The following is an 11,231-nucleotide window of genomic DNA, read 5'->3' as shown; positions in this document are numbered from 1 at the left end:
GGCCTGGTTGCAAGTTGTCCATTACCATGCAGGTGTCACTCACCCCGGCTTATGACAATGACTCTGTACCCATCATACTTACTGGTTCTTTAAGCACTTCCAGGGGCCTGGGGGCAAGTTGTCCATACCCAGGCAGGTGTCACTCACCCCGGCTTATAACAATGACTCTGTACCCATCACACTTACTGGTTCTTTAAGCACTTCCAGGGGCCTGGGGGGAAGTTGTCCACACCCAAGCAGGTGTCACTCACCCCGGCTTATAACAATGACTCTGTACCCATCACACTTACTGGTTCTTTAAGCACTTCCAGGGGCCTGGGGGCAAGTTGTCCATACCCAGGCAGGTGTCACTCACCCCGGCTTATGACAATGACTCTGTTCCCATCACACTTACTGGTTCTTTAAGCACCTCCAGGGGCCTGGGGCTAGTTGTCCACACCCAGGCAGGTGACTCTCACCCCGGCTTATGACACTGACACTGTCCCCTTCATTCTTACCTATTGTATCAGCACATCCAGGGGCCTGGGTGCAAGTTGTCCATACCCAGGCAGGTGTCACTCACCCCAGCTTATGACAATGACACTCCACCCTTCATACTTACCTGTTGTATCAGAACATCCAGGGGCCTGGGGCATGTTGTCCATACCCAGGCAGGTGTCACTCACCCCGGCTTATATCAATGACTCTGTACCCATCACACTTACTGGTTCTTTAAGAACTTCCAGGGGCCTAGGGGCAAGTTGTCCACACCCAGGCAGGTGTCACTCACCCCGGCTTATGACAATGACACTCCACCCTTCATACTTACCTGTTGTATCAGCACATCCAGGGACCTGGGGGCAAGTTGTCCATGCCCAGGCAGGTGTCACACGCCCCGGCTTATGACAATGACACTCCACCCTTCATATTTACCTATTGTATCAGCACATCCAGGGGCCTGGGTGCAATTTGTCCATGCCCAGGCAGGTGTCACTCACCACGGATTATGACAATGACTCTGTACCCATCACACTTAATGGTTGTCTCAGCACTTCCAGGGGCCTGGGGCAAGTTGTCCATGCCCAGGCAGGTGTCACTCACCCCGGCTTATGACAATGACTTTGTACCCATCACACTCACTGGTTCTTTAAGCATTTCCAGGGGCCTGGGGGCAAGTTTTCCATGCCCAGGCAGTTGTCACTCACCCTGGCTTATGACAATGACTTTGTACCCATCACACTCACTGGTTCTTTAAGCACTTCCAGGGGCCTGGGGGCAAGTTGTCCATGCCCAGGCAGGTGTCACTCACACCAGCTTATGACAATGACTCTGTACCCATCACACTTAATGGTTGTCTCAGCACTTCCAGGGGCCTGGGGGCAAGTTGTCCATGCCCAGGCAGGTGTCACTCACCCCGGCTTATGACAATGACTCTGTACCCATCACACTTAATGGTTGTCTCAGCACTTCCAGGGGCCTGGGGCAAGTTGTCCATGCCCAGGCAGGTGTCACTCACCCCGGCTTATGACAATGACTTTGTACCCATCACACTCACTGGTTCTTTAAGCACTTCCAGGGGCCTGGGGCAAGTTGTCCATGCCCAGACAGGTGTCACTCACCCCGGCTTATGACACTGTCACTGTACCATCACACTTACCGGTTGTCTAAGCACCTCCAGGGGCCTGGGGCAAGTTGTCAATGCGGTGACACAAGCACCCTCCTCGGCTACAGTCACTGTAACAGACAACCTATGACAACAGATGTTCCAGAATGTATTGACTTAGTCATTTTTTGACACTTTTTGATAATTCCTCCAGGCCCTTTGTGTTATGTATTATGCCCACAGGTGTCACACACCTCGGCTTATGACACTGACACTGTCCCCATCACACTTACTGGTTCTTTGTGCACCTCCTGGGGCCTGGGGCAAGTTGTCAATGTGGTGACACACGCACCCTCCTCGGCTACAGTCACTGCAACACACACCCTATGTCAACAGATCATCAAGAATGCATTGACTTAGTCATTTTTTGATGCTTTTTGACCATTCTTCCAGGCCCTTTGTGTTATGTATCATGCCCACAGGTGTCACACACCTCGGCTTATGACACTGACACTGTCCCCATCACACTTACTGGTTCTTAGTGCACCTCCAGGGGCCTGGGGCAAGTTGTCAATGCGGTGACACACGCACCCTCCTCGGAAACAGTCACTGCAACACACACCCTATGTCAACAGATCATCCAGAATGCATTGACTTAGTCATTTTTTGATGCTTTTTGACCATTCTTCCAGGCCCTTTGTGTTATGTATCATACCCACAGGTGTCACACACCTCGGCTTATGACACTGACACTGTCCCCATCACACTTACTGGTTCTTAGTGCACCTCCAGGGGCCTGGGGCAAGTTGTCCATGCCCAGGCAGGTGTCACTCACCCCGGCTTATGACAATGACTCTGTACCCATCACACTTACTGGTTCTTTAAGCACCTCCAGGGGCCTGGGGGCAAGTTGTCCATGCCCAGGCAGGTGTCACTCACCCCGGCTTATGACAATGACTCTGTACCCATCACACTTAATGGTTGTCTCAGCACTTCCAGGGGCCTGGGGGCAAGTTGTCCATGCCCAGGCAGGTGTCACTCACCCCGGCTTATGACAATGACTCTGTACCCATCACACTTAATGGTTGTCTCAGCACTTCCAGGGGCCTGGGGGCAAGTTGTCCATGCCCAGGCAGGTGTCACATGCCCCGGCTTATGACAATGACACTCCACCCTTCATACTTACCTATTGTATCAGCACATCCAGGGGCCTGGGGGCAAGTTGTCCATGCCCAGGCAGGTGTCACTCACCACGGATTATGACAATGACTCTGTACCCATCACACTTAATGGTTGTCTCAGCACTTCCAGGGGCCTGTGGCAAGTTGTCCATGCCAAGGCAGGTGTCACTCACCCCGGCTTATGACAATGACTTTGTACCCATCACACTCACTGGTTCTTTAAGCACTTCCAGGGGCCTGGGGGCAAGTTGTCCATGCCCAGGCAGGTGTCACTCACCCCGGCTTATGACAATGACTCTGTACCCATCACACTTAATGGTTGTCTCAGCACTTCCAGGGGCCTGGGGCAAGTTGTCCATGCCCAGGCAGGTGTCACTCACCCCGGCTTATGACACTGTCACTGTACCATCACACTTACCGGTTCTTTAAGCACCTCCAGGGGCCTGGGGCATGTTGTCAATCCAGTGACAGACACCTTCCTCGGCTACAGTCACTGAATCAAACACCATATAACAACAAATCATCCAGACTGCATTGACTTAGTCATTATTTAACACTTTTGGATCATACTTCCAGGCCCTTTGGGCTATTTTTCATGCCCAGATTGGTGTTTCACAGCTCGAATAAGGTCATTTACACTGTCTCCCCTTTGAAATCAATTGAAACTGACCCTTTCCCCCATGGACATCAATTAAATCAGCACAAACATTTTCAGCATCACTATTTTGACATCCAGGAGGTACATGAAGCCAATTCATGCCCACCAAGGCTCACCCTCTCGGCTTCAGACGATTCAGCGGAGGGCCTGGTTCTTACACCCTCTCCCGAAAAATACTTAGTCGTTTTTTCAACAAAACATTTTTCTACATCACTTTTTGGACCTCCAGGCACTACATAGAGCTGATTTATGCCGACCAGGGTGCACCCTCTCTGCCTCAGCTGGATCGGCAGAGGGCCTGGTTCTTACACCCTCTCCCGAAAATTAATTAGTCATTTTTCAACCCAAAAATTTTTCTGCATCACTTTTTGGACCTCCAGGCACTACATAGAGCTGATTTATGCCCACCAAGGCTCACCCTCTCGGCCTCACCCGGTTCGGCAGAGGGCCTGGTTCTTACACCCTCTCCCGATAATTACTTAGTCATTTTTTCACACTTTTTGATCATTCTTCCAGGCCCTTTGTGATACTTATTATGCCCACAGGTGTCACACACCTCGGCTTATGACACTGACACTGTCCCCATCACACTTACCGGTTGTCTCAGCACCTCCAGGGGCCTGGGGCAAGTTGTCAATGCGGTGACACAAGCACCCTCCTCGGCTACAGTCACTGTAACAGACAACCTATGACAACAGATCTTCCAGAATGTATTGACTTAGTCATTTTTTGACACTTTTTGATAATTCCTCCAGGCCCTTTGTGTTATGTATTATGCCCACAGGTGTCACACACCTCGGCTTATGACACTGACACTGTCCCCATCACACTTACTGGTTCTTTGTGCACCTCCTGGGGCCTGGGGCAAGTTGTCAATGTGGTGACACACGCACCCTCCTCGGCTACAGTCACTGCAACACACACCCTATGTCAACAGATCATCAAGAATGCATTGACTTAGTCATTTTTTGATGCTTTTTGACCATTCTTCCAGGCCCTTTTTGTTATGTATCATGCCCACAGGTGTCACACACCTCGGCTTGTGACACTGACACTTTCCCCTTCATACTTACCTGTTGTCTCCGCACATCCAGGGGCCTGGGCCATGTTGTCCATGCCCAGACAGGTGTCACACACCCCGGCTTATGACAATGACACTCCACCCTTCATACTTACCTATTGTATCAGCACATCCAGGGGCCTGGGGGCAAGTTGTCCATGCCCAGGCAGGTGTCATTCACCCCGGCTTATGACAATGACTCTGTACCCATCACACTTAATGGTTGTCTCAGCACTTCCAGGGGCCTGGGGCAAGTTGTCCATGCCCAGGCAGGTGTCACTCAGCCCGGCTTATAACACTGACACTCTACCCTTCATACTTACCTGTTGTATCAGCACATCCAGGGGCCTGGGGCAAGTTGTCCATGCCCAGGCAGGTGTCACTCATCCTGGCTTAATACACTGACACTCTACCTATCACACTTACTGGTTCTTTAAGCACCTCCAGGGGCCTGGGGCATGTTGTCCATGCCCAGGCAGGTGTCACTCACCCCGGCTTAATACACTGACACTCTACCCATCACACTTACCGGTTCTTTAAGCACCTCCAGGGGCCTGGGGCATGTTGTCCATGCCCAGACAGGTGTCACTCACCCCGGCTTATAACACTGACACTCTACCCTTCATATTTACCTGTTGTATCAGCACATCTAGGGGCCTGGGGCAAGTTGTCCATGCCCAGGCAGGTGTCACTCACCCCGGCTTAATACACTGACACACTACTCATCACACTTACCTGTTGTATCAGCACATGCAGGGGCCTGGGGCATGTTGTCCATGCCCAGGCAGGTGTCACTCACCCCGGCTTATGACAATGACTCTGTACCCATCACAATTAATGGTTCTTTAAGCACTTCCAGGGGCCTGGGGGCAAGTTGTCCATGCCCAAACAGGTGTCACTCACCCCGGCTTAATACACTGACACTCTACCCATCACACTTACCGGTTCTTTAAGCACCTCCAGTGGCCTGGGGCATGTTGTCCATGCCCAGACAGGTGTCACTCACCCCGGCTTATAACACTGACACTCTACCCATCACACTTACCGGTTCTTTAAGCACCTCCAGGGGCCTGGGGCAAGTTGACCATGCCCAGGCAGGTGTCACTCACCCCGGCATAATACACTGACACTCTACCCATCACACTTACCGGTTCTTTAAGCACCTCCAGGGGCCTGGGGCATGTTGTCCATGCCCAGACAGGTGTCACTCACCCCGGCTTATAACACTGACACTCTACCCTTCATACTTACCTGTTGTATTAGCACATCCAGGGGCCTGGGGCAAGTTGACCATGCCCAGGCAGGTGTCACACACCCCGGCTTATGACACTGTCACTGTCCCCGTCACACTTACCTGCTGTTGAAGCACCTTCAAACTCTCCAGCCCAGGTGGCCCGTGGTCCGGTAATAGGATCCTGTGCAAAACCTATTCTTCCGCCGGCCATATCTCCCGAAGGCGACCACCTATGGGCTCGCAGTTGGTCTCGTTGGAAAGGCCGCAGCAAGACCTTTCCAACGAGCCCGGCCTCACGTTCCTGGGTGGTTACTTCCCGGATACAGCGGCTCTGGACCGCCCGACGTCCCACGGACGTTTCTCCCGGAGCGGACACAGCACAGACTCCGGGTTCGTTGCGTTCGAACCTGCCTTCTGCGTCCTTTCAGACGAGCCAAACCCCACCTCCCTACTCCGTTTTCGCGCGGAGCGGCGGCCGCTCCAGCCTTCACGTGGACGTGACGGATTACGTTTGAGGGCTACCTCCCGAACCGGACCGACCCCGGACCCCGTTAGAGGCTCATCCGACGTGGCTCGAAGGGACCCTTTGATTGAGCCCTGCCCCGTCTCTGTAGTCCTCCGGGTCTCAGAGATATGGGCCTTGGATTACACCCTCTCTGGAGAACGACTCTTTCGACGGCTGTATCTCCAGAACGGAGAGGCCCCGGGACACCAAATTCGGGGCCCTTACACATCTCGACGATCCCTTTCCAACGACACCGGCCCCGACCCTCTACCTGGTGGTGGCCTCGGGGCCCGAGATAGCATTTTGCACATTTGAGCCTCTAGCTCCCGAACCCTGGGTCTCACACCCTTGGGACAGGGCTCGTTGGAAAGGTATCACCGAGACGCTTCCAATGACACCTTACTCACACCTGTACGGAGTACAGAACGGTCTCGCTAGAAAAGGTGCGACCGAGACCTTCCAACGTGACCGGCCGCGGCCGTTGATACTGCTGCTGTGGATATAATCGAAGAAAGATGGCCCTAGCTCCAGAACCAGAAGTGCCACCGGGTAGAGACCGGCCTCGTTCGAAAGGCACGCCCGAGACCTTTCCAACGAGCCCAGCCTCATCTCTCTAGCCCACCGGGTCCCCGAGATATCGTACCCCACGACCTCCGCGTCCAAACGGCTGTCGCCCGTGTCAACATGGCCGTCCAAGTTGGCCGCAATTAAACATTGTTTCAACGGCATATATCCTAACCTTAACCAGGACCCCGAGCCGCCCGCGCCCGCTGTGAGGACGCCGGTGAAAGACGGCGCCAGCGCCGGGCTTCGAAGCGCCTTTGCCCGGCCTCTCTGTGCGCTGCAGCCCGCCGGGCTTCGAAGCGCCTTTGTCCGGCTTCGAAGCGCCTTTGCCTGGCTTCGAAGCGCCTTTGCCCGGCCTCTCTGTGCGCTGCAGTCCGCTGCCGTTTGGCGGTTAGGCGGCCGCTCAAGCCCCTGATTGGCCGCCTGAGCGGCGCCCACGATTGGTTAAAATATTTTACACTAATTATGCACAAGCTCGAGCGAGAGCGGGCTAATTAGCTGATTGGCCGGGCCGGGGAGAGGGTGTGTCATCAGCGGCCTATATAAGCCGTGCAGCCGGTGTGCTAGCGCCACTCTTCGCCTGACTTCCAGCGTGTGAACACCTGCTCGACGGTGGAATCTGCAGCCCGGGGAGGAGCGGCGCCGGCAGGATACTTACCTGGGTGGACTCGCCGTCTGGAGAGAAAGTGTTCGCCCCCCTTTCGACGCTCATACTGACGCCGGGACAGCTCGTACCTTCGCCGGACATCACAGCATCGGCCCGGCCATTCGACGCCTGCTCGCCAGCCTCCTGGAGAGAAAGTATTCGCCCCCCTTTCGACGTTCATACTGACGCCGGGACAGCTCGTACCTTCGCCGGACATCACAGCGGCGGCCCGGCCATTCGACGCCTGCTCGCCGGTCTCCTGGAGAGAAAGTATTCGCCCCCCTTTTGACTCTCGCCATGTCTAGCTACCAGTGCGTGCTCTGCCGGAAAGACTGTGGTGGCGGCGGCCACGTGGAGACCCACCTTACGGTCAACCACAGGGTGACCGACCGTGACGAACTCTCCCTCCTGGCCGCTTTAATCCGGGGAAGCAAGTGGAGGAAAGCCTTCGACTGCCCGGTGGAGGCCTGTGGGACAAAGGGGATAGTGCGCCTGGACAGGCACCTGCTGCGCGTCCACCGCTGTAACGCCGAGGAGCAAAGGGCACACCTCGCCGTGGCTTACCGGGCACAGACGCTCTCTCAACTCCGGGCGCTCCAGCAAAAGAGACCTCGCCTGAAGCTCGTGAGCACCGGGGCTCTGATGCGGCAAGACGCCGCCAGCATGATGCGTGGCCCGGACCACCTCGACGACATCGCTCGCCTGATCCGGGCGTTCAAGCTGTCCTGCCTGGGGGCCAGGCCATCCTCCAAGTGCCGTGACAACGCCACCCAGAAAGCCAAGCAGGTCACGGCGTTCTTCGAGTGGTGTGCCGGGAAGGGGGGAGCGAGGTTCGTCACGGACCTTACCCTGCCGGATGAGGCGTGAGGTTGGGCGCAGGCCTTAGCTGAGAGGGGCCTCGCGGTCACCACTGCCAGCACTACCTGCTCGACCTTCGCCTCTTTTGCTCCTTCATCGAGGACAACGACGACAAGGGGGAGTACTTCACCGATGCCGCCGTGAGGCAGCTCCGGTGTGCGTGCAAGAGGCAGATGGCACATCTGAGAGCGGAGCTGGTGGTCCACCGGTGCGACGCCTGGGCCACCAGTTTCAGGCGGGTCATTGACATGTCCACCTTGAGGCGCTACTGGCGGCGAGCTCGGGACAGGGTGCCCGCTCTCTTTCAGCGGCTGCGTGAGTCGCCCAGCCCCAACAACCTCCGTGTCGCTCAGGGGATGATAGCGGGTTACCTCGTCGTCAGCTCCGGTCACCGGCGGTGCGTCATAGCGAACATGACCGTGGAGGAGTTCCGGGGGGCCGGCGAGCTGGACAACGGCGAGAGGGTGGTGGCGGTCAGGCACCACAAGACGGCGGCCTTCTTCGGAAGAGCCAACGTGGCTTTCAACCCCGAAGAGTACAGATGGGTGTCTGAACTCCTAGAGCTCCGGGGCGGTGAGTCCCTTTACTGCTTCTGTGCCCCGAAGGGGGGCTTGTGCACCGCGCTTCTCACCCAATTCAGGAGCGCATGGAAGTGCCTGAAACTGCCGGGGGCACCCTCCTTCAAGCAGATCCGGACCAGTATTGTCACACACGTGAGTATACACCATCCATCCATCCGTCAATGCATCCACAGCAGTAACACAAGTCTCCTAACCCATGTCTCTTCTTATCTCCACCCAGGGTTTCGCACGACTTCAGCGGGCGCAGAGGGACAGGCTCTCGCTACATGTGCCACCACCCAGACACGGCTGCGCAGTTCTACGTAGCAGACCAGACGGCCAAGGAGGAATGCAAGGCCCGAAAACATGCCCTAAAAGCACTTGGAATAAAGCCTTAAACACCGTTCAATGTTATAAATAAAGAGCACTTTGTTTTGAATGTTAACTCTGTGTCAAGTGTATCATTTCACCCATGCATTCAACATGTCACTCATTAGCCGGGGGGATGTCACTATAGCCGGCATAACACACTTCATCAAACACCCCCACCTCCATAGAACCACCCTAAACCACTTACCTGTCTTAGCCGACCTGCATCACTCACTTCGGCCTAACACACTTCATTAAACACCCCCCACCTCCATAGAACCACCCTAAACCACTTACCTGTCTTAGCCGACCTGCATCACTCACTTCGGCATAACACACTTCATCAAACACCCCCCAGCTCCATAGAACCACCCTAAACCACTTACCTGTCTTAGCCGACCTGCATCACTCACTTCGGACTCAAACACTTCATCAAACACCCCCCAGCTCCATAGAACCACCCTAAACCACTTACCTGTCTTAGCCGACCTGCATCACTCACTTCGGCCTAACACACTTCATCAAACACCCCCCACCTCCATAGAACCACCCTAAACCACTTACCTGTCTTAGCCGACCTGCATCACTCACTTCGGACTCAAACAGTGCATTAAACACCCCCCACCTCCATAGAACCACCCTAAACCACTTACCTGTCTTAGCCGACCTGCATCACTCACTTCGGACTCAAACAGTGCATTAAACACCCCCCACCTCCATAGAACCACCCTAAACCACTTACCTGTCTTAGCCGACCTGCATCACTCACTTCGGACTCAAACACTTCATCAAACACCCCCCAGCTCCATAGAACCACCCTAAACCACTTACCTGTCTTAGCCGACCTGCATCACTCACTTCGGACTCAAACACTTCATCAAACACCCCCCACCTCCATAGAACCACCCTAAACCACTTACCTGTCTTAGCCGACCTGCATCACTCACTTTGGCCTAACACACTTCATCAAACACCCCCCAGCTCCATAGAACCACCCTAAACCACTTACCTGTCTTAGCCGACCTGCATCACTCACTTCGGACTCAAACACTTCATCAAACACCCCCCACCTCCATAGAACCACCCTAAACCACTTACCTGTCTTAGCCGACCTGCATCACTCACTTCGGCCTAACACACTTCATCAAACACCCCCCACCTCCATAGAACCACCCTAAACCACTTACCTGTCTTAGCCGACCGGCATCACTCACTTCGGCCTAACACACTTCATCAAACACCCCCCACCTCCATAGAACCACCCTAAACCACTTACCTGTCTTAGCCGACCTGCATCACTCACTTCGGCCTAACACACTTCATCAAACACCCCCCAGCTCCATAGAACCACCCTAAACCACTTACCTGTCTTAGCCGACCTGCATCACTCACTTCGGACTCAAACACTTCATCAAACACCCCCCACCTCCATAGAACCACCCTAAACCACTTACCTGTCTTAGCCGACCTGCATCACTCACTTCGGACTCAAACACTTCATCAAACACCCCCCACCTCCATAGAACCACCCTAAACCACTTACCTGTCTTAGCCGACCTGCATCACTCACTTCGGCCTAACACACTTTATCAAACACCCCCCACCTCCATAGAACCACCCTAAACCACTTACCTGTCTTAGCCGACCTGCATCACTCACTTCGGCATAACACACTTCATTAAACACCCCCCACCTCCATAGAACCACCCTAAACCACTTACATGTCTTAGCCGACCTGCATCACTCACTTCGGACTCAAACAGTGCATTAAACACCCCCCACCTCCATAGAACCACCCTAAACCACTTACCTGTCTTAGCCGACCTGCATCACTCACTTCGGACTCAAACAGTGCATTAAACACCCCCCACCTCCATAGAACCACCCTAAACCACTTACCTGTCTTAGCCGACCTGCATCACTCACTTTGGACTCAAACAGTGCATTAAACGCCCCCCAGCTCCATAGAACCACCCTAAACCACTTACCTGTCTTAGCCGACCTGCATCACTCA

At 54.5% G+C, this 11,231-nt stretch overlaps 1 protein-coding gene across 1 annotated transcript in view; it reads left to right on the top strand.

Moving 5' to 3' along the window:
* The first annotated feature begins 8,461 nt into the window (after nt 1-8,461).
* The window catches only part of LOC127436011 (uncharacterized), a 5,757-nt gene continuing 2,987 nt past the window's right edge, over nt 8,462-11,231 (top strand). Inside the window, exons 1-2 of the mRNA XM_051689889.1 lie at nt 8,462-9,001; nt 9,090-9,204. Coding sequence (XP_051545849.1) covers nt 8,462-9,001; nt 9,090-9,204 — 655 coding nt within the window. The remainder of the gene's footprint in view (nt 9,002-9,089; nt 9,205-11,231) is intronic.

The sequence above is a fragment of the Myxocyprinus asiaticus genome, chromosome 46 (genome assembly GCF_019703515.2).
Source record: "Myxocyprinus asiaticus isolate MX2 ecotype Aquarium Trade chromosome 46, UBuf_Myxa_2, whole genome shotgun sequence".
Classification (NCBI taxonomy): domain Eukaryota; kingdom Metazoa; phylum Chordata; class Actinopteri; order Cypriniformes; family Catostomidae; genus Myxocyprinus; species Myxocyprinus asiaticus.
This window is presented reverse-complemented; position numbering and strand designations above follow the sequence as displayed.